The sequence below is a fragment of the Aphidius gifuensis genome, linkage group LG1 (genome assembly GCF_014905175.1).
Source record: "Aphidius gifuensis isolate YNYX2018 linkage group LG1, ASM1490517v1, whole genome shotgun sequence".
In the NCBI taxonomy this organism is placed as follows: Eukaryota; Metazoa; Arthropoda; class Insecta; order Hymenoptera; family Braconidae; genus Aphidius; species Aphidius gifuensis.
In genome coordinates, this window is record NC_057788.1 from 17542316 (window position 1) to 17567944 (window position 25629).

At 28.8% G+C, this 25629-nt stretch overlaps 1 protein-coding gene across 6 annotated transcripts in view; it reads left to right on the forward strand.

The window, feature by feature from the left end:
• LOC122849681 overlaps positions 1–25629 on the forward strand; it is a 96107-nt gene that overhangs the window by 44000 nt on the left and 26478 nt on the right. For 3 of the 6 annotated variants that reach the window (XM_044148463.1, XM_044148471.1, XM_044148455.1), the window contains exons 7-8: positions 2237–2356; positions 2432–2488. The exons of 1 other annotated variant lie outside the window; for it this stretch is intronic. In XM_044148463.1, the coding sequence (XP_044004398.1) occupies positions 2237–2356; positions 2432–2488 (177 nt within the window). The remainder of the gene's footprint in view (positions 1–2236; positions 2357–2431; positions 2489–25629) is intronic. 2 more of the 6 variants (XM_044148487.1, XM_044148480.1) reach the window with 1 other exon arrangement.

The window sequence follows — 25629 nt, forward strand, 5'->3', positions numbered from 1 at the left end:
GTATATATATATGGGGCATTCTGAGTCAATTCAGCTGGTCATCTGCCTGACCCTCTCGGATTGAGTTGAAAATTTTTTTATACATTGTTTTTGGCTTTTTATGCAGCCTGAATTTTTTCGGAAATTTTATGACGTATTTTAGCCGGTAAAGTAGAGTGTTTTAATGTTAATTCTCTTCTTTCATAAAAAAAGCCCCAATTTAAATACATGAAATTTTTTCCATAAAATAAGGTACTCAATCCACGTGTGTTCGATTAAAAATTAGAGTGGGCCGAGACGTTTATATGCTTTTTTTTTTTTTTTTTCAATTTTTTTTTTTCAAAATTTTTTGAAAAAAAAAAAAAAAATTAAATTTTTAAATACAAAAAAATAAAACAAAATTAAAACATATCTTGATTAAATTTCATTTTCGGCATATTTTGAAACTTAAAAGTGGAAAATTTCACGAACATTTCGTTAAAAATTGAATTTTTATTTTTATTTTTCGGCCAATAGTTAGCCTAAAAATTGATAAATTAGAAATTATGACGTCACCGAGCGCAAACTTAAAATACTTATACCCGGTAAGAGAGTTCGCGTTCGTTCTATATATTTTTTTCTTTCTAAAATTGAGGCGAGACCCTACCGGGTCTCCTGATCAATAAATATAGTAAAACAATTTTTATTTTTTTTTTTCGGCCAATAGTTAGCCTAAAAATTGATAAATTAGAAATTATGACGTCTCAGAGCGCAAACTTAAAATACTTATACCCGGTGAGAGAGTTCGCGTTCGTTCTATATATTTTTTTCTTTCTAAAATTGAGGCGAGACCCTACCGGGTCTCCTGATAAGTTGGTCGAATAAAAAAAAATTGATTGTTTAGTTCAAGTTTGTTGAAAAAAGAAAAAAGAAATGGTAGTTTTATTGATATTTGTTAATGTCATAACTTGCAACCGAAAATATCTTGTCACTGAAGTAAATTAAATAACTTTGCATTTCCATATCGCGATTAAGCGATTTCCATATCGTGGTTAAGCGAGGTAAGGCATAGTTTTAGAATGATTAGGAATTTCCGGTCATAAATTCAAGTCCCGCGTTAGGTGGGAAAAAAGAAAAAAAAAAACAAAACTGTAAAAAAACAAAAATACAACAGGTTCGTAATTATAAATTTTTTTTTTTTCTTTTTCAATTTAAACGCCATCAAGAAAACTTATTCAAGAATTAAAACAATAATGTCTTTAACCAAGACATATCTATCCATAATCGAAGGAGTATATTTCTGAAAACAGGACCACTACGTCTTGAACCAAGACGATTTTTTCATGATTCAAGAAATTTTTTATGATTTGGATTAAGACAAAGACTTCTTATTTATTCTTCTTAATTTTTTCTCAATCAAATATGTATCTTCAGAATTATTTTGTATTAATCTAGACTATTAACATCGGAATTTTCACTTGAAGAATAACAAAAAAAAAAAAAATTACTCCAAAATGTGTATACAATATACAGACGCATGGTGACTTTAATGATAATTTTTTTTTTTATTTATGTCTTATCTATTTCAAAGAAAATAGCAAAGGTTATAATTTGTATCAATAAAATAAAAATTTACACCTTAATAACAATAACATAAATTGTAAATTAAAATCATGTAGCTTATGTCTTTCTCATAAAAAATAATGAAAAATTATTTAAAAATATTTTTTATCGAAGGCACTAATCAGTTGTTGATAAATAATCTATAATAATTTATAATATATGCACGTGACCAATCTGATCCTCCAATCAGAATCGAGTAAATTCAAAAATCAGGCGCTACGTTTGAAAACAAAGCGGCAAATCCATATTTAGATGCGCACGCATGTTATGCCGCCATGACACTATGCTTTTTATAGTATAGGAATAGGAATCTGCTGTTCAAGTGGCGTCGAACAAGTGCATATAACGAGTATAGAGCCCAAGATTCAGGGGTCGGTTCAAAATCATTCTCCTGTGATGGGATATTCATATATGATACTCACTTTGAGGATTCACTTTCAACTTGAACTTGATTATCTTGAAGTTTCGTAATGGACTAGAGGTATCTAAGTCGACCCTTGTGCTGTCAACTGTCATGTCAAATCATGTCAAATCGTTTTCGACCAAGTTCACAATCCCAGGGAAAAATTGGTAGACCTGACGAGATCAAATGTCTAATAATCCTTATCTAGCCAGATCACATTAGATCACATAATATTCTAAAATTTTTTTCAAGTTGATGGTGACACTTTTTTGCATCAAGAGGAAGATCCAAGATATCGAGGGGCCACCATACCATCTCGAGCTTTTCGATGTTTGCAAAATATGACTGATGTTGCTGATGGTTCGACAGATGGTAATTTTCAAAACTTATTAAAAGCTAGCTAAAAATTTTCATAATAACGCTCAAATGAATTCAAATTTTATTCAGCCTCTAGAGGAGTCAACAAACCCAACAAGAAAGAAAACCGGAAGTCTCAATCATTTGGTGAATTAAGTTGATAATTGTGTTTTGTCTTCAGTTCATTCATTGCTCTATCATTCTCAAAACTTTTTTTTATATCTTCTCAGAAATAATATAGCCAATTTTTATATTTAAATATAATAGAGATCTGACCTATGGGTGGGGTTCAGTCCCTCACGCACACATCTAATGATGTAAAAAAAATTTTGTGACCGTCATTGGACGGTCACGTCATTCGGTCCGTCAGAAAAAATGACGGGCTGAAAATTTGTGACCGATTGTGACCGTGAGATTTCTGACAAAACTATGACATTTTATTTTCTGACGGTCAGTTTTACAACTATATAGATGACTTAACAATGACCGAAAAATAAATGACATTACATACGACAACATTGACGACTGACTGTTATTTTAGAATATTTATAGAATATTTTCTCTGATTTTTTTCAACTTAATTTATAACAGATTTTTTTTTTTTTTTCGAAAATGACCAAAATTATGACGAAAAATTTTCTGACGGTCAATTTTACAACTAATTAGACGAATTTTACAAAAATGACGAAATTATGACGAAAAAATTCTGACGGTCACAGACGGTCATTTTTTTAATGACGTGACAAAAAAAAAAAATGACGGTCATTTACATCACTAACTACATCACATAAAAGATAATATGGTGCAGTCTGAACGTTTTGAAATAAATCTCTTGGAAAATAACTTATTCGCCCTCCCATCTGGTGGCCACTGATGTAAAGCTCTTAGGAGATAGTCCTAATGGAAATATTCATCTGACTTTTCTGTGATGCTTCTCCGACTTTTCAACGCATCTTCAGAAATTCCGGAGAAATCCAAGAAATTTACATTGGTCGTTGAGAAGAATAGGCGAAGAAAAAGGAGAAATTTCGGGTCGAATCAGAGAAAAAGCGGAAAAAATTTCGGAGAAATATTTTCACCAGGGAGTTGCGGTCAGATTATACCTATAACATTATATATTAAATCAATAAAACAAAAAATACTTATCATATGAAAAATTATTGTCACCCCTAAAGACAATAAATCACTATTAAGGCGTTATCACAGCAAATCTAAAGACCTTTTGTGCATAGCGTTTAGAAACATAAAAAAATCTGGTAATGCGTGTTCGGGCTGATGGCACGCGTTACCCATTGAAAATTGAAAATTTTCAATATTCCGGCGAGGGCCATTGTGGCCGTGTTACGCGATTTTGTAAATAAAATTATGTTTATAAGTTTTTTTTTTCTGGTAATAAAGTTTCTTGAAAAATCGATGGAACAAGGCTAATGAAAGTGGCTCTTCAGAATGGCTTCTTAAAATGGGCGGTTTTTGATGTGTGATCTTTAGGCGCGGGTTGGGTATGGAGTAAAAGGAAAAAAAATTGAGTTTAGACGTCAGATCCGGTAACGGACCCGAGTGGAAAAATTTTCAGGATGCCCTATTTGACCTGAGAACCTGATAGGAAACGGATCAGGATTCCTTATTCAAGAAACCTGACTCATTTCTGGCTCGAATCTGGTCAGGATACCTGAAGATTTCCTTAAGTCAGATGACCTTATTCAATCCTGTTCAGAAAAGGAACAGGAAACCATAACGTATGTAGGTTCCCTGATCAGATTCTGACTAGAATACAATCAGGGTGAATGAATAAAAAAAATCTGATTTTTTCCATTAAGTTTTCCTGTTCAGAAAAGGAACAGGAAACCTTAACGTATTCTGAATAGGGAACCCTGATAAGATTCTGATCAGAATACTATCAGGATAAATATATCAAATAAATTGACTTTTTTCACTCAGTTTTCCTGTTTAGAAAAAGACCAGGAAACCTGAGCATATCCTGAAAAGGGAATCCTGATGAGATTCTGACAAGAATACTATCAGGATAAATATTTTTTGGATTTAATTTTAATTTTATTTCTAAAACAAAATGACAACGGACAATTTAACAAATTGTTATATTTTATTTTTACGTTAAATTTACGTCGTAAATTCTAATTTAAGTTTTTTTTAGCTGATGTAATTTATGAAAACAAAAAATCAGATGAGATCATCGATAGACGGCATGGCCGCGCGTGTTAAGGCCCGTAGTTGTAATCTGAAAGTTCCAAGTTCGCGTCCCGCTAGTGGTTAGGTAATTTAAGTTATGTTAGGTATATAAAATCTTATCATTCAACCTGTTTCATCATTAACATTGCTATAGTAAATTAGTTAGCCGATTTACAAAACATCAAATAATAAAAATTAATTTTTTTTTAGAATTACTTGATCCGTTTCAGATCAGGAATCCTGTTCCATTCCTGATCAGGTATCCTGGTCAGGTTTCCTGATCCGATTCTGATCAGAATCCTAAAAAAAAGCGTTACATTCTGATCCGTTCCTGAACAGGATTCCTGGTTATATTCTAGTCAGGAATCCTGATCCATTCCTGTTCCGGTATCCTCTGATCAGAACCTTAACTAAATTTCCACTCGAGGATCTGGACAAGAATCCATTTTCTGTCAGTCTACATTGCGCCATGCTTGCATTTGTTAGGCGAAGTAAAGTGATTTGAACCTAGCTGAAGTACCTTTTTTTTAATAAGTATAATATATTATGTATAAAAAAACACAGTGATATTCAAAGTTTGAATATCGATATTATTAAGATCTAATTATATATTATATTTCATCTGTCGATATTTATTGATTTCCAATTATTCAAGTTCGTTTAACATACTAAATGGGAAATAGTGTTTGTAAAATATAATTTGGGAACTTTTTTAAACCGCTAAATTTTTAACTGAGCCACTAGATTTTTTATACTTAGCCGCTAGACTTTTTACTTAGTCTCCGTTATAGCCAAATATATTTTTATCAGCTTAATTTTCCCCTCAGCTACATCTTTTTCTTAGCTAAATTTTTTCCTTATTGCTAGATTTTTTACTTAGCTACATTTTTTACTTAACCGTTTGATCTTTTACTCAGTCTTAATTATAGCCAAACACACAATATCTTTATAATTTTACCGGCTTAATTTTTCCCTCAGCTACATCTTCTCCTTAGCTAGATTTTTTCCTTAGCTAGATTTTTTACTTAGCTACATTTTTTACTTAGCCGTTTGATCTTTTACTTAGTCTCAGTTATAACTAAACACACAATATCTACATAATTTTACCAGCTTAATTATTCCCTCAGCTGCATCTTTTTCTTAGCTAAATTTTCCCTTAGCTATATTTTTTACTTAGTCTCAATTATAGCCAAACAAACAATACCTACATATTTTTACCAGCCGTTCGAGATATATTAAAAAATTTTATTTGAACTTTTTTTTCTACTTCATGTGTTTTATCAATCGTTATTATAAGATTAGGAACAAAAATCGATATATCGAAATTCTAAAATCATTGATTATTAAAAATTATTGAACATCAATAATTGTATGAAAATAGAAAAATATGAAATAAAAACAAACGATATTTTTATGAATGAATGAAAAAAATTTGTTTAAATGTGTACTTATTATTATTTTGTTCAATTACAACAACACGCCGAAGATGTTTACACATAATAAACCCGCGAGTCTAGATGGCTCACAAAATTTTTTTTTTTTTAATACGCCACTTTCCATAACTTCTGACAAAATGCTCGTGGAGGCTTCATATTAGGCTCAAATTCAGCGTCGATCAAAACTCTATCACGCACTAACAGATCCAACTCGTTATTAATTTTTTTTTTTTAAGTAAAATACATCGAAATCGGAAAATGAAAAAAAATAAATCTTCATTTTTTTTTTCCTCAAAAACTATTAATCATAGAAAAATAATTTTATATACAGGTAATGAGTATTTGGAAGACGTATCTTTTGAGCCCTACATGAAGTCGCTGTGATTATTTTATCGAGAGTTATCGATTGAGTAACGATAACCATGTAATAACAACGGGAACCTCAGTAACTCTTGATAGAATTGTCGTAGTGTTTTCGTATATAGCTCGAAAAATGTGTCTTTCTAATACCATATATTTTTATATAAAATTATCTCCATTAGATTTATAGTTTTTAAGAAAAAAAAAAAAAAACTGGTTTTCTCGATTTTTAGTTTTTCTTTTTTTTTAAAAAAAGTATATCTATTCAAAAAAAATTTTGCGAGTGGGTGCAAGGAACTATTTAGCCTCGAGATATAATATTCCAACGTGGCTCGAGAGTTTTTGAAAACGCTTTTTTTGAGTTCAAGCTGAAGTCTCTATGATGATCCTATCGAGAGTTATCGAATTTATAATTTTTGCAATATGTGGTTTTTACACGATATCGTCTCAATAACATAAACCCAGAGAGGTTATGTTAGGCCTACAAGAAGCGCCTTCCCAATACGTTTCACCCAGTTATGAAATTACTTTTTAATTATTTATACTTTTTAGTGAAAAAAAATAAAAATAAAAAATCACTTGTGACGAAAATTAAAATTTTCACTACTCCGGTGGGTCATGTGCAATTATTAATTGGTTCATTTTTTTTTTTTTTTAAATAAATGTTATATATTGCTCATAGGTTATGTCGTTTTGTTTACTACGAAATATTATTATAAACATATGTCCATCTGTGTGAGTGCGTTTTACTGAGCAGGGCTGCCAACTTCGTGCGACTAATCTGCCTCAACATAATTTTGACAGATTCCAATGTTAATCAGTTTCGTGACTCCGAAAATAAAATTTTGTAATTAATTATCAATATCTTTGTCAATTTTTAAGATATCGCATTCATATTTGCGGCAAATTGTAGATAAAAATAAAATGAAACTTTCAATTAGTCGGTGAAAATTAATCGGATGGATAGTTTAAGAGTTATTAATTTTTTTTAAAAAAAGACGAAATGACAAATTTGATATTTTTAGCATTTACGGCTTTAATAATTACTTTAAAAAAAAACGAAAATATACGAATTGTAGGTATTAAAAATACGCTTCTTTTGATCATAATATGAAGTCTCTAGGTCTATTGGCTAAGGAGCTACGACACTTTTTTTTTTTTCTTAGACAAATTCAATACGTAGGTGACGCGAAGCGTCCCACCTACGTAAAATCGAAAAAAACAGTTTTTTTTTTTCCTTGATAACTATGATTCTTAGAAAAATATCTGGTTCTCGCGAGACGCATTTTTTAAGCTATATACGAAAACTCTACGACAATTCTATCGAGAGTTACCGAGGTGGCCATTTTTGAGATTCCCTTAAAATTGCCTTAAAACCGTCATTATTGTACCCATTCCTGCTTAAAAATATTTTCTATGACCCTTTCCTTATACAGCTGTTTTTCTGTTAGAAAAAACATACTATGATTGATAGTCTAACTTTAATAGTTTTCACTCTACAATTTTTCGAATGATGGAAAAAATCATCTAATTTTGAGTTTTGTTAAAAATTCTAAAAAAAAAAAAAATAATGGAGAAATGTTTTTTATTACGTGCAATAGTGTTTCTAGAGACGCATCTTTTGAGCCCTAAACGAACTCTCTAGGACAATTACTTTAGAAGTTATAACATTTTTTTTTTTCTGGTGATGATTTCAAAACTGCGACTGAGCCTTATGGCTCCTAGCCTCCATAATATTTTCATGAGTGTGAAAAGAGAAAAAAAGAGAGAAAATATTGTTTCTCGCTTTCACTTAAGTATTGAGACAAAGATAAAAATTTATTTTTTTATTATGAAAAAAAAATACGCTCCATGTTATGATTCTATTTTAACTACACGGAGAGAAATGTTCAACAAAAATTGTGGTTCTGGTACAACAATTTAGTACCAAGATGCAAGTTTCGTTTTTTTTATTTGTTTTTCTTATAAAACCTGTTAAATGTTGAATATTATTTGTTTTGTAGATTCATAATTTTTGTTAAACAGAACCACAATTTTTATTAAACCACAATTATTAGTCCGCTTTATTACAAATTTTATTTTCTAATTTAATAATTTTAATTTTCACTTTAATATTTTTTGTTTTGTGCATTATAAATTTTGTTGTTCAGTACAACAATTTTTGAGGTTCAACAAAACTTGTATACCGCGTAAGAATTTTTGTCTTAGATCACCACAAATTTTGTGGTTCTAGAACCACAATTTTTGTCAGCTAGTAACAGATGATACACACAAACAAGCTTGGGAGGGGTGTGTTAGTTGTGTGAGTTATTACTGTTGGCCGTTACAAGTTATGCTTACATATGCCTCACTCTGAATTTCGAGAGATTGGTTTGCATTGGTTTAGACTTGTCATTGATTGACAAAAACACAAAAAAATATGTAGACATTATTTGATTATTTAATTATTGAAGAATTATAACAATTAATAAATTATAAAGTGCGTGAATATAAAATAAAACAGGTCGTGAATTTGCAGCTTATGTTAGATTAGTCAGTACATAATTTTTTTTAGTTGATTCGATATTTGTTCATCACATAACCTTTCTTTTTAAACGTCAATTTAATTTTTTTATTTATCAACTATAACTTCTTTTTTTTTTACTTATAGTTTTTTTTTTTTTTTACTCTTTTAGTTTTGTCAATTATATATTTAGAGTGCATAGATTTATAACATAATGCAAAACTGGTGGTAAAACGTAATTAGAATATAAGTATGTTGAAATAAAAATAATTTGCAGATGTATTATGCTAAATAAACTTAAAAATGTAAAACTACATTTATAAAAATAATAAAAAAAAAGATTTGCCACATAAATAATTGTATTAATTGTTAATTAATTATTAATTAATTATGAATTATTATTATTATTTTTTTTTTTCAATAAAAGAGTTCATTAATTTTTATTTAGGTAGAAAACAAATTTCGTTTATTCCGTAAGAATTTTCATTGAAAGTTGAATAAATTTAATTGTTACTGTACAATAAATTTTATTAAAAAATTAAGAAATTATGTTTAATTCACAAGAATTTTTATTTGAAATTAAATAAATTTTATTGGTACTGGTAACAATTTTTATTTGAAGAAGAACAAATTTTGATTGTTTTACCAGAATTTTTATTAGAAGTTATATAGATTTTAATAGGTGCCCAATAGATTTTGTTGTTCAGAACCGTAATTTTTGTGCCCCGGGAACCACAAAAATTGTGGGTCGGTAAAACAAATTTTGATATACCCACATCATATTTTATTGGAATTACATCTTGGTACTTTTTTGTGGTTCTGTTCAACAATTTTCAAGTATTTTTTTAACAATTTTTGTTGGATATTTCTCTCCGTGTAATAAAGTCTTCATTTTTTCTTCTATATACTATTAGTTTTTGAAAATTATCTCATTTTTGCTTCAAGATTAAGGTTAAAGTTGAAGTAAAAAACAGATTCCACGACAGAAAAAATTTCCTATAAAAAACTCGACAAAAAAAATTCCGACAGAAAAAATCACGACAAAAAAAATTAAATTATATAAAAGGATACATTTAAGAAAAAAGATGTTGCTAAGTTAGATATATAGGCCAAGGAATAGGCAAAGAGGGTAATTTTTATTATTTTATTAATTCTTAAAAAAATAATAATTTATAATGACAAAATAAAAATAAATATATATTGCAAACAAGTATAATCGGCATTGAATAAATTAAACATCTAAATAAACAAATTAAATAAATAAACAAAACAAATTTAACAAATTTATCGAATAAATAAATAAATAAAACAAATTTAAAAATTCTGGTTATCAGCTATTGCTCGTACATAATCTTCAATAAATAATTTTCATATAAATAAACAAATTAAATAAATGAATAAACAAAACAAATTTAACAAATGATCAACGTATACAGCTTGTTTTTAGCAGCAATACATTGACCACTTTTAAATTGAGCAATTTGTAATTGAACTAAACTCTGTTCATTTTTTAAGCAATCAATAAATTTACCAATATCAGCATGATATCGTCCAATACGATTATTAAAACCATGGTGCCACCCCTCCATACCATTGTTGGAACGTTGAATATCATTTACCACTGCCAAATAGTAATTCCAACATTCGTATTGGTATCGTGGTGGACGACGTCCATTTTTAGATACAGAGCCTATCCAAGTTGACTCAAAATAATCCAAAAATTGGGCAATTTCATTTCCTCCATATACAATGGCATGAGTTGCACATATAATATCATAACCTGCGACAACATATTCAACAGGTGAAAAAGCCAATGCTACAAACATTTTCAAGATCAGTTCACAGTCAATATTACTGTTACAATAGACAGAAAGTCCACAGCTGACAATATGCCTCCACTGGCACCGTCAAAAATGGAAAAAACATCCTTCGATAATAATATCAGCAAATATATATTTAACTGCCTTCATAAAAGCCAATTCGAAGTCACAAATGACAGTATCAGGATTTAATTCAGGCACAGCTTTAATTATTACATCTAATAATTTTTTATATGTCCTTGATCGACGATTTGGCATTAATGCGTAAACAAGAGGCAGACATTTACCACCAATGTAACCATGCAAAGTATACAGCTGAGCAAAAATATTTGGTACGGATGAAAAAGTATCACCACTTTGCAATTTTTCAGCATATCTAAATTTTTAATTGTTGAAAAAATTATCATTCTATCATCATTCATCTCCACCATCATTATATAAAATAAATCTCTCATTTTTTGAGGTAACAGAATACCATTCAGGCAATACAAGTAATTCCCGACTATCAGGATTTTGAATTGGTGGTCTATTTGTTGTACGCCCACGTTGTACTGTCCCCAACAAACTTGGTATACGAGGCATTCTAGCACAAACATTATCAGGCAAATTACGAATTGCTTCAGCAATGATAATACTCGACAATTGATTAGATTTTCGGCTACGTTTTTTAATTTTATTAATTGTTTTCATTTTTAAAACATTAGGAGCAGAGCCCACATGATTATGCTCAGAAAAAACATCAATTAAATCACCTACACAATCAAAATAATAGAAAAAAAAGAATTACTATTTTAATAACAATAAAATGTAATGAAAACGTCAATAAAAATATTAAAATGCTCACCAGTAACATCATTGGATGAAGTATGTACAATAGATGGACCATGTATTTTTAAATGTTGGACACACCGCTACGTGTTTTAACGATTAAAGTCAAATACACACCCATTATGAACTAATTGTTTACACCCTTTTTGACTACGAACAAACGATAACGGCATGTTTGATGATTTCTTCACAACTTTACAGCTCAAAATTCAACAGCTGAATGAAAAAAAAAAAACCGTACGCATACACACATGCACAGAAAATTTATAAAATAAAATAAAATAAAATAAAATTTTCATTTATAAAATTACAATGGGCTTGTTTATGGATATATAAACATTTGTAATGAATATTAAATATATTGTTTAAAAAAAAAAAAAAATCGCGTCATAATAATTTTTTTTTTTTTTTAATTTTTTTTGTCGTGATTTTTTTTGTCGGAATTTTTTTTGTCGGAATTTTTTTTGTCGAGTTTTTTATGGGAAATTTTTTTTCATGTGTAACCAAAAAACATAGAACTTTTCTACACTCCTCGTGCTTAACCTCCAAAAAAATAGCAGCTTCAACAATTAATTATAAATAAACAAAGGTCTGATTGACAAAAGTGAGATGAAAATAAGATCTCTTTTTTTCTAAAAAATCTATTTATATAAATTATATCAATGGTTCACCATTATGAGTTTTCGGTGATAACGCCTTTACTATATATAATTTAATTGGCAAAAAAAAATTAATGTCAAGGCAAAACGCCTGTATGTTTTCATATAATTCACGACGGTCTTTTTTTTGTCCTGTCGAGCCACCAGAGAGAGAGAGAGAGAGAGAGAGAGGTGAATGTGCTACTTTCGAACACTACAATATATTTGGTCGTTTGAATATGGTTTGCTATTAAGGAGGTTATGCACAAATTCATTGCGGGTGTTGCGGGGCGCTTCTGACGTTACAGAAAAACTGAAATTAGGCTACACTGTAAAAAAATAAAGTAAAAAGCGCCTGCGTCCAATATATAGAATAGCGGGTTATGTGGGTATGTATGTGTGTTTGAACATGCCATACGTTCCCAGGTAGAAAAATATGTGTCGCGCCCGACTCAATACAGTCAGAGAAAAGTCGGGATTTCAGTCGGGTCGACGTCGGATATTCTGTTAAATTCCCTTTAAGTAAAAAATTTAGAATATCGATTGCATTTTTCCAAAGAAACTGAATTGTTGATAGATATAGACTATTTATGTTTGTACTTTGTTTCTAATCATTCTAATCATGAATATTTTTCAATAGATAAAGTATAATTTTTTTTTTTTACTCGAATTAACTTTAAAATGACAGCTTGAGGTTATAGTCGGGATTTTGGGCCACATTTATGAGAAAACGGTTCTCATTCAATTTCTGAATATCGAAAATACTAAGCCTGCTGTTTTACCGGCAGGCTAGCGACGAGTAATTTTAAATATGCAACTTTAACAATCATGTTCATGTTTAGATCGGTTTGGATTAAAAACAACGAGTTTAATAAATAAAAAAATCGTCTTAAATATTGTGTTAGAATATAATTACCGATTGTTTTAACATCTGTATATTGTATTGTTGACTCAGGTATATTACTATCATAATTATTATCATTACCATGTAGAAAATAAGGTAGCTAACCATACTGCTTTTCCTTGAACATTTTTATTCATTTAATAAATAAAATACATGTAATGTAGGAAAAGATGTAGCTAAGAAATTAATGTTGCCAAAGAATTATGTTTTGAGGAAATAATGTTGCTTAAAATAAAATTTTTTGGCAACCTCAATTCCTTAGCTACATTCTTTTCTTAGCTACTGCTTTTTGTTGGACATTTGTATTCTTAAAAATTAAATTTACATGTATTTTATTTCTGAAATAAATGAAAATGTCCAAGGAAAAGCAGTAGCTAAGGAAAAGATGTAGCTAACGAATTAAAGTTGCCAAAAAATTATATTTCAAGCAACATTATTTCCTTAAAACATAATTCTTTGGCAACCTTAATTCGTCAGCTACTACTTTTCCTTGGAAATTTTTATTTTTCAAAATTAATATTACATGAATATCATTTATTAGATAAATAAAAATATCCACGGAAAAGCAGTAGCTGAGGAATTGAGGTTGCCAAAAAATTATATTTTAAGAAACATTATTTCTTTCAAACATAATTTTTTGGCAACCTCAATTCCTTAACTAATACATTTCCTTGCACATTTTTATTAGGGAATTTTAATTTCTTATTGTTTTCGCTTTTCATCTGGACCCCTCTCCCCAACCATGGTAGAGCCCCCCCCCCCCGAAAATTTTCTAAGTGCCTTAATCTAAATACGATAAATATGAAGGAAAATATAGAAAAATCACTGAATATAAAGAAAAAAACGATAAATATGGGAAAATATCAGTGAATATGAAGGAAAAATGACTGAATATAAAGAAAAAACCGATAAATATGGAGAAATATCAGTAAATATAAAGAAAAAAGCGCGGAATATAAAGAAAACTCTCATGATTATGGAAAAATATTAGGGAAATATCAGTAAATATGAAGGAAAAGTCACTGAATATGAAAAAAATACGATACGTATGGGAAAATATCAGCAAATATAAAAGAAAAATTACTGAATATAAAGAAAAATCGCTGAATATAAAGAAAAATCTGATAATTATGAGAAAATATCAGGGAAATATCAGTAAATATATAAAAAATTACGATGAATATAGGAACATATCAATTAAGTTCTCCCCCCCCCCTCCTCTAACCATAGTAGATCCCTCGAAAGTCTCTTAATCTAAACACGATGAAATGGGAAAATATCGGGGAAACATTAGTAAACATAAAGAAAAATATCGAAAAATATAGCAAAATATCATGAAAAAATCACTGAATATAACGAAAAATATGATAAATATGGAAAAATATGAAAGAAAAACCACTAAATATGTTACCCCCTCTTAATATGCGAATGGAAATCTAAGAGATATTATCAAAAAAATCACAAAAAAAAAAATAAAAATGAAATGACAAGTTTGAATAAAAACAGAAGAAAATAATACAATATATGTGACTTAAGATATAATAATGTGGAGAATAATCAGAATCCATTTCAGTTAAATTAAAAACAACATATAATAACCAAAAATTAATGACTTAAAAAAAAAACAAAATTAATGCAACAACATCACATCATCAATAGAAAAAAAAAAAAACATCTATCATTTTTAACCAATTTGAGAACAGATACAACGAAATTTTTGAAATCATAAGCTAATAAAATCGAAATGGGTAAAAGAAAACAAGAAGGGAACAATCCAAAAATGAAGAAAAAAAAATAGAACTGAGTGATAAAAACACAACAAAAAATACATTGATGAATAAGAAAATTGAAAAAATAACAGAGTGAAAATTAAACACAATATGGTAAGTCAAAAATTAGAAATGAATATAATTTACATAAAAAATTAAATTAAAAATTCAATACAGTGATACACTTCGAGCACGAATTATGAATAAAAGTGAAATAGAGGAATGGGAAAACGAACGAGAAACTGGTGAAAAATTTACGGTAGATATATGTGATGAGAGTGACAAAATAAGATGTATTTTTTTTTTTTTTTTGGAGAAGCTGCAAATGAAGATCATGGATTTATTGAGGTACCGTTATCAATAAAATGTATAAAACGAAAAGGAAAATTATTAACATATGATAAATTATTAAATATTCAAGTTAAACAAAATATATACGATCACTGGAGGATTAGTGAGAAAAGTTAATCAACAAAAGATAATAAAAAGAGGCTAATATAAAATTCGAAGACGATGAGAAAAATGAAAATATAATAAAGATCAATTCCGAATTGAAAAAAAACAAGAAATCATCTACCAAATAATTCATGGGCAGGTAAAATTATTTTAGCAAAAAAAAAAAAAAAAAAAAAAATTTCAATGCTGATAATGTTATTATATAGATATCACCGCAGTCATAATAGCAATGAATGAAATAGAATTTATATATGCAATGACAGGACGGTTATTAAAAAAAAGAACAATTACATTAGCAGACGACAGTGATTATGAAGGAAAATAAAATTTGAATAAAAAAAATTTAATAAACCAAGTAAAGATACTAAATTTACTAAAAAAAATATGGAAGGAACAAACAAAATGATGAATAATGTTCAGTTGTAACAGTAATCATTGTAACAATAGAGAATAAAATAAATTTGTAATCACGAATTTCAATAAAGAAATTGAAATTCCCCCCGCAGGGCAGGCACAGTTGCTTCAGCAACTGTTTCATCATTTTTTTTAAAAAATAAATAATATTCATGTAATTTTATTTTTAAAAAATAAAAATGTCCAGGGAAAAGTAGTAGCTGAGGAATTAAGGTTGCCAAAGAATTATTTCTTAAGGAAATAATGTTGCTTGAAATAGAATTTGTTGGCAACCTTAATTCCTTAGCTACATTCTTTCCTTAGCTACTGCTTTTTCTTTGTATTCTTAATTTGACATTTGTATTCTTAAAAATTAAATTCACATGTATTTTATTTCTGAAATAAATAAAAATGTTCAAGGAAAAGCAGTAGCTAAGAAAAAGATGTAGCTGAGGAATTAAAGTTGCCAAAAAATTATATTTCAAGCAACATTATTTCCTTAAAACATAATTCTTTGGCAACCTTAATTCCTTAGCTACTACTTTTCCTTGGACATTTTTATTTTTCGAAATTAAAATTACATGAATATTATTTATTGGATAAATAAAAAAATCCAAGGAAAAGCAGTAGCTAAGAAAAAGATGTAGCTAAGAAATTAAGGTTGCCGAAGAATTATGTCTTAAGGAAACAATGTTGTTCAAAATATAATTTTTTGGCAACCTCAATTCCTTAGCTACTACTTTTCCTTGGATATTTTTATTTATTCAATGAATAATATTCATGTAATTTTATTTTTAAAGAATATAAATGTCCAAGGAAAAGCAGTAGCTAAGGAATTAAGGTTGCCAAAGAATTATGTTTTAAAGAAATAATGTTGCTTGAAATATAATTTTTTGGCAACCTTAACTGCTCAGCTATATTTTTTCCTTAGCTACTGCTTTTTCTTGGACATTTGTATTCTTGATGAAAAATTGAATTTACATGTATTTTATTTCTGAAATAAATAAAAATATCCAAGGAAAAGCAGTAGCTAAGGAAAGAATGTAGCTAAGGAATTAAGGTTGCCAAAAAATTATATTTTAAGCAACATTATTTCCCTAACACATAATTATTTGGAACCTTAATTACTTAGCTACATCTTTTCCTTAGCTACTGCTTCCCCTTGGATATTTTTATTTATTCAATACGTAATATTCATGTAATTTTATTTTTAAAAAATATAAATGTGCATGAAAAAGCAGTAGCTAAGGAAAGAATGTAGCTAAGGAATTAAAGTTGCCAAAAAATTATATTTTAAGCAACATTATTTCCTTAAAACATAATTCTTTGGCAACCTCAAATCCATTGCTACATCTTTTCCTTAGCTACTGCTTTGAGAAGAAAAGATGATGGATATTTTTATTTATTCAATAAATAAATTTCATGTGATTTTATTTTCAAAAAATAAAAATGTTTGAGGAAAAGTAGTAGCTAAGGAAAAGATGTAGCTAAAAAATTACAGTTGCCAAGAAAATTATATTTTAAGCAACATTATTTCCTCAAAACATAATTCTTTGGCAACATTAATTTCTTAGCTACTTCTCTCCCTTAGCTACTACTTTTCCTTGGACATTTTTATTCTTTTTAAATAAAATTACATGTATTTTATTTATTAAATGAATAAAAATGTTCAAGGAAAAGCAGTATGGTTAGCTACCTTGTTTTCTACATGGTAATGATTATAATCATGATAGTAATATACCTGAGTCAACAATACAATATACAGATGTTAAAACAATCGGTAATTATATTCTAACACAATATTTAAGACGATTTTTTGATTTATTAAACTTGTTGTTTCTAATCCAACCGACCTAAACATGAACATGATTGTTAAAGTTGCATATTTAAAATTACTCGTCGCTAGCCTGCCGGTAAAACAGCAGGCTTCGTATTTTCAATATACAGAAATTGGATGAGAACCATTTTCTCATAAATGTGGCCCAAAATCCCGACTATAACCTCAAGCTGTCATTTTAAAGTTAATTCGAGTAAAAAAAAAAAATTATACTTTATCTATTGAAAAATATTCATGATTAGAATGATTAGAAACAAAGTACAAACATAAATAGTCTATTCATCAACAATTTAGTTTCTTTGGGAAAATGCAATCGATATTCTAAATTTTTTATTTAAAGGGAATTTAACAGAATATCCGACGTCGGCCCGACTGAAATCCCGACTTTTCTCCGACTTAATAAGTCGGGACACTCAGTCGGCCGACAGTCGGGCTGACGGAAGTTTTCTACCTGGGTTGTCACATCTAGGTTTTGTAAAGTTTATGATTAAATTCTCATTAAATGACTGATCAACATATGAAAATTTTTCGCACAATTAATAAAACTCGGTTTCTAGTATATGTGTGATTTTTTATTCAAAGACTTTTTCATCATTTTTTCTATCCGAAAAAAATGGTTGAAATCTCCATAAGAGCCAATGTTAAATATTATTTTCATTAATTACTTACAAAAAATTTAACCGATCAACATAAGAAAATAATTATACCATATTGTATTCAGAATGAAAAGATCTACTTTTGTACACAATTTCAGAACATTCTTATTATATTTAAAAAAAAAAGAGTGATAGCTGCATAACCTCCTTAAGCCACCAGAGGCCATGCTGAATAGGTCAGATCCCTATTACTATTACTAGGCTAATACATTAAACTGACATAGTATTATTAAAAAAATTTGTTTTTGTAGCGGTTTGTTTTGTGTTTCATAAATTTTCTATAAAACTACTAGTAACATTGAATGGCCGAAAATTTACATACATTAAACTGACATAGTATTATTAAAAAAATTTAATTTTGTAGCGGTTTGTTTTGTGTTTCATAAATTTTCTATAAAACTATTAATAACATTGAATGGCCGAAAATTTTTGTTATATCTAATTAAATATTATGAGTGGTTAGATTTTTTTATCCTACAACATAGGTTTTTCTATAATAAGTTTTTTTTCTTGATCAAATTTATTCAAAAATATTATAAATGTATTGTTGGAAAATATATTTTAAATACAATTTAGTTTATTTTGAACAAGAGGGTAATAGTGAAACGAAGTAATAAATATAAGGATGTTACATGTTGTGAGTCTCAGGTATAAGGTTTATGAGTTTCTGCTTTTTTTTATGAGTGGTTCTGTGAGGGCCAAGTGCGAGCCATATGTTATAATATCCTTGCCGAAATATGTCTTTGATTTCTCTTATTTTTCTTGAAAGGAAAAGCGTGGATAATTGAGGGATGTACAAAATTGTTAGTTAAGATGTTACTAAGTTAGTCTAACTTTGACCGTCATATAGCTCTGACTAGATCACCTATACTTAGCTTTGCATTAAAGATAAAACTAAATATTATATCACTGCGTTTATTATTTATTTGATCACCTTATAATTAATCCTAAATAATTGTTCTTGATATTTAGAAAATATGAAATTAATATTTATAGAAATAATATAAAAGTAAAGTATAAATTCTAATATGTATGTATTAAAAGTATCCGATATATTGTAACGGAATTTATCATTTTGTTAGTTCTTGGAATAAATAATTAATAAAGAGCTCGATATACAAACGGCAATTGCCGAGTTCGTTCCCGCTTCCCCGAAATGCCCGGATTAATTTTGGAGGGCAAGGCACGTTCATCCGAGTTCGTTCCCAAAAAAAAATCCGAGTTCATTCCAATCGTTTCCCCTACCGTGTCCCCTCCACTTTGCCAGTTCGCTTTTTTCCGAAGACCGAATTCAACCGAGTCTAGCCGGTGCAGCATGATTTGTAAGTCCACCAACCATCGATAAAGCATGCCCGAATCTAACCGAGTCTACCCGGTGTAGCACGACTTTTTAGTATTATTAAGATATTATTGATTAATATCAAATATTAATACTTCATTAATTGACTTATTAATTACAATACCAATTTAATAATTAGTTTATTAATTAATTAATTAATTTTAATTGAGATTACTATTTAATATAAAGTTTCACTTTTATATATTGACATATATCCCAGGTAGGAGTTCTCGGGCTTGAACAACTGTGCCAGGCTTGTGCGAGGGTCGTGTATCGAGCCTGGGGAGCACAGGCTTGACACAAGCTTGTGCCCATTGTTTTCTCCGGCCTTACACGAGCCTCGTTAACACAGGCTTGACACAAGACTGTCCCCGTTGTCTTTAACCGGCCTCACACAGGCCTTAATAATTCAAGCCGGTGTCAAGCCTGTGTTTTTTGTTTTCCCCGGCCTCACACGAGCCTCGTTAACACAGGCTTGACACAAGACTGTCCCCGTTGTTTTCAACCGGCCTCACACAGGCCTCAATAGTCCAAGCCGGTGTCAAGCCTGTTTTTTTTGTTTTCCCCGGCCTCACACGAGCCTTGTGTCAAGCCCGTTTTACCAAGCCTCACACGGGACTTGACTTGTGCATATATTCAATTAAAAAAAAAAAATTAATTAATTAGATCTATAAATTGTAAATAGACATTTTAAATAAAAATTATTAGGTTTTGACTATCGTGCCAGGCTTTTACAAGGACTGTGTATTGACTCTCGAATAAATTCATTCATATAAAAAATTTTGACTGACTCTTTCATGAATCCCCCGTGGTCGACTTGATAGAGCATTGGAGTTCCACGTGAGAGACCTAGGATTGATCCCCCGTTACGCCGTTTATTTTCGTTCATATAATCATCGTTAATTCAAATTGTATCGCGTAAAAAATAATAATGTCAAATTAATAAATTAATAATAATTGTTTATTTATATTTTTTTATAATTTTTTTTGCAAGCCGGTGTCAAGCCTGGGAACACAAGACTGTGTCAAGCCTGGGAACACAAGCCTGTGCCAAGCCTGATACACTAGTCCGACACCAGTAAATACATCGTGAACATTCCAGACTTGACACAGGCTTGTGTCACAGGCCTGACACAGGCCCGAGAGCCGGGTAATCAGGCTTGTCCCAGGCTTGTGCCCGTCGTCACTTCCTACCTGGGATATATCGAATTTATTTTCTATACGGTTATTTATTTTATAAGCAAAAAGTTACTAATTATGACTTATATTTGAAAAAAATAAATATAAATAATGAATAATTAATAATAAAAAATATTATATTTATAACATACAATATGCATAGATGTATTTTGTATCAAAATATAGTATTTTTTTTTATTATATTATTATTTATTTTTGTTATTTCATTATTTATTATTGAATTTCTTATACTATATTATATATTAACCTTTATATTTACTCTATTTTACTCTACTACATATTTTAAAAAATATAAATGTACATATTAAATAATAAAAAATATTATATTTATGTATATCATATCAAAATATATAATATTCATAATATTAGATTATTATTTTTTATTTTATTTCATCTATTATTATTTATTTTTAAGCACTCAAAATAAATTATTTTATATTGACATTTATATTTTACTTTGACTTATATTTGAAAAAATATATTATATATAGGGAAATTTGGGCAAATGGAACGGAGTAAGCAAAATGGAACTCCCAAAAAAATATTTTGACTTACATTTTTTTTCATTTTTTCGTCACTCTTTGATTAAAAAAGCCGGAAAAAAATAGATGCGATAAAAAAAAAAATTTTTAGAAAATTTTTTGAGCATTTTTTTTAAGAACAAAGAAAATTATTTTTTATATGTTTTTTTTTGTTCATCGAGAAAAATGGTGATAAATTAATTTAAAAGCAATTGTTCGTAATTATAAATGAAGAGAAATAAAAAAAAGTTAATTTTTATGATTAATATCACATGTTATTAAACAATGATAAATAAATTTATAATAATAATTTCTTTTTTTAATTTTTAAAAATTATTTATGTTTTTTTTATTAATAAGTGAGAAAAACTAATCGGAAAATACTATTGTCACACATCGATTTATATTTTTTTCTTAAGTGTTCGATTTTCCCCCGCTTTCCCCTATATACAATATACATTATATGTATATAAAACACATTTTTAAACATGCCTGCAATTTGCCGCCAATCCTAAGCCTCGAAAAAATGTGAAGGGAAATGTTAAGGGAGGGGGTATCCAAAACTAAAATAGGGGAAATCGCGATGGGAACGAACTCGGCTGCAATAGTACCGACCCCGGGAACGAACTCGGATTTTTTTTTGGCCTTAATCCGGCTTGGGAACGAACTCGGTACCAGCCATACAAACTTATGCTCTGATTATTCATTTGTTGTCGGTTTAAATTGAAGAACCAGATGCAATAACATGCAGAGCGGTTGGAGATCCATGAAATACAATGTTGTCCGCCTTAAATTTAAGAAAATTTTAAAATGATTTGAAAAAGAAAAAAAAATACCGTTATGAAAAAAAATTTTTTCCAGATATATTATATTCAATTATTATCATTTAATGAATTAAAAAAAAAGTTACATAATTTCTTTTTCGAAAAAAACATTATCTTTTTAGGTATAACCCGTCATAACTTTTTTAATAATTAATGAATCGACTTGAAACTTGGCATGTGGTTTTCTTATAGTCTAGCGAGACTAAAAGTGACATTAAAAAAATTATTTAGTCGTATTGTTTTATATTATTGATTTATTGAGTAATGCCGGTCGGAAAATACGTTTTTTCCCGAAAAAAAAATGTCGAGAAAAAATTTTATAATTCAAAAACTTGTCAGTGGCAACCTTGTTTATCTATATATTAAAAAGTTTTTCTGAAATTTAGAAATTTTTTTAGCAATAATTGACCAAATCATCAATTAGTTAATAATTTACGAGCTGCTGGTGGGAACTTAGCAAACCTATGCACCGTCTCCAGTCACTGTAAATACTAATCTCTCCCGCGAAAAAATATTGTATGTTATAACATAAATTGTATGCGATTATGATTGTATACAATAACACGTTAAAATTGAGTGCATGATATTGTTTGTTATAATTGACCCGATACCCGAGTAGAAATTCAGGTCCGGTTCGGATCAAGCCCTGATCAGGCTTGCCTGATCAGGCTGTAGTAAAGATACATGATCCATAATGGATCCAAACTGGATCAGGATACATGATTTATTCAAAAACAAAAAAAATTACTAAATTAAAATTTATTTTTTTTTTTAATTTGAAAACTAACGCTTAACAGAATACGGATAAACTTTTTTATTACCAACTGACCTAACCGATAATTTAACTAACTAATTATTGCTACGACCGGGGTTCGAACCCTTCGACACGGGATTACTACGCTAGTACTTGACACGCTTGGTCATTGAGGCATACGATATTTGGTACTAACTTTTTGTTCTCATAGGTTCTACAAATTGCCTGGTCAGGTGAAAATTATCTGAAAAGAAAAGAAATTCAATAATTTTTTCTTGATCAAGATTTGATCGAGAAAGGATCAGGCTATCCCTATTAAAAATAAAATAGTGATAGCCTGATGCTATCTTGACCAGGCAATTTGTAAAATTCAAAGAACCAAATTTGATACTTTTTTCTTTATCCATTTTGGATCCAGCTAGTCTTATTCCATCCTCAATAGGGATTTATTCTGGATCAAGACTGGATCAAGAAAAAAATTTTTGAAAAAAAATAACTTGAATATTTTTACCTTGATCAAGTTCTGGTCCAGAATGGATCAGGCTATCCTGAACAAGTTTCTACTCGGGTAGTTTCGCATGTTATTGCATAAAAATTGTATATAATTGAATGTGCGGTATTTATGTTATTAGATGAATAAATGGAACTATACAATTACCTACAATTATCTATGATTGTATATTACTGTACCTCATAAAACATGATTATATATAATTCTATTTTTTAATATGCGTAATATTATTGTATATAATCGTATAATATTGAATGTGATAGTATTATATTCTATATTATGAATGTATCATATTATATACAATATTGCGTGTATAATAATGTAAAATTATATACCATAACATGCAAAACTATCGGGTCATTTATAAGATACAATAACACTCAATTTTAACATGTTATTGTATACAATAATAATCAATGTTTGTTATTATATATGATTATACACAATAATTTTTTTAACTATAAAAAAAATTTATATTATTTATTGTTATAATATTTTTATAAATTGATTGTCTACTTAAATGCTACCTATCCTGAAAAAACCTATATCTATTTTTGTTCTCTTCACCGGGACTCAAACTTACTATGTTTGAATGACTACAAGCACATCTTTACCCACGCAACCATCGAACGAATATAATCGCGAAGTGTCTTTTGTAAATTTATAGTACAAGTTGGCCGCGATAAATTAAATTTGTAATAACAATCAATAATATGATTTTTTTTAGGGAATTTTATTTTTCCTATTGTTCTCGCTTTTCTTCTGGACCCCCCCCCCCAACCATGGTAGACACCCCCCCTAAAAAATTCTATAGTAAATATAAAGGAAAATATGGAAAAATCACTGAATATAAAGAAAAATACGATAATTATAGGAAAATATCAGAAAATATAAAGGAAAATATAGGAAAATATCGAGGGAAAAAGAATATCAAGAAAAGTACGATAAATATGGAAAATATCAGTAAATATGAAGGAAAAATCACTGAATATAAAGAAAAATACGATAATGATGAAAAATATCAGGACAATATCAGTGAATATAAAGGAAAATATAGAAAAATATAGGAAAATATCAAGGAAAAATTACTGAATATGAAGAAAAGTACGATAAATATAGAAAATATCATTCATTAGAAATAAATATAATTTACATAAGAAATTAAATCAAAAATTCAATACAGTGATACAATTCGGGCACGAATTATACATGAAAGTAAAATAAAGTAATGGAAGAACGAACGAGGAACTGGTAAAAAATTTACGATGGGTATATGTGATGAAAGTGACAAAATAAGATGTATTTTTTTTGGAGAAGCTGCGAATAAATATCGTGGATTGATTGAGGTACCGTTATCAATAAAATGTATAAAACAAAAAGATTTAAAAAAAAAAAAATTATTTACATGATAAATTATTAAACATTCAAGTTAAACAAAATATATACGATCACTGGAGGATTAGTGAGGAAAGTTAATGAACAATACCCATCAATAAATAATAAAGAAATAATGATACCAGTAGAAGCTAATATAAAATTTGAAGACGATGAGGAAAATGAAAATATACCAAAAATTAATTTTGAGTTTAAAAAAATACAAGAAATCATAATTCATTTGCCACCAATTAATTCATTTGCAGGTAAAATTATTTTAGCAAAAAAAAAAGATAACGATGACTTCAACAACCATAATATACCAAACGTTACTTTAAGTTCACTAAATTATTTATCAATAACTTATCAACTTGAAATTTTCATTATGTAAAAAAAATAATGAGTAGCTGTTATACAGTATACAGGATGTCTCGTAAGTCACGCATGGTAGGTATACCAATAGATTGTACGTGAAATTTTAAATAGTACATGTTTTTAAATTTTGGGTCTACGACGCTTTGTGTCTGAGTTATTAACGTTTTAAGTTGACCAATCAGAATCGAGCGTCGATAATTATTATCATTATGGCGTCTGAACCCACCACTGTGTTTACGCGCCATGAATTAAATTGTTTTTGTTTTTTAATCAATTCAAAATTCAAACGCCAGATAGAGCTAAATCATAAATTCGCTGGATGAATGCGCAGCTGCATACTCACACACACACTCACTAATCATGACAAAATAATCATTTTTAATTTAAAATCCCATTTATATTTTTGATCACATTATGTAATTTATTTTTTTAACACATTTTAAATTAAAATACTTTTATATTTTTTTATTCACATTATGTGATCATTCTATCAATGTGATCAATGAATAAATCACATAATGTGATCAAAAATATAAATGTGATTTTAAATTAGTAAAGATTATATGTAGTCAGACCAGGTCAGATCTGAAAATATCCAATAATC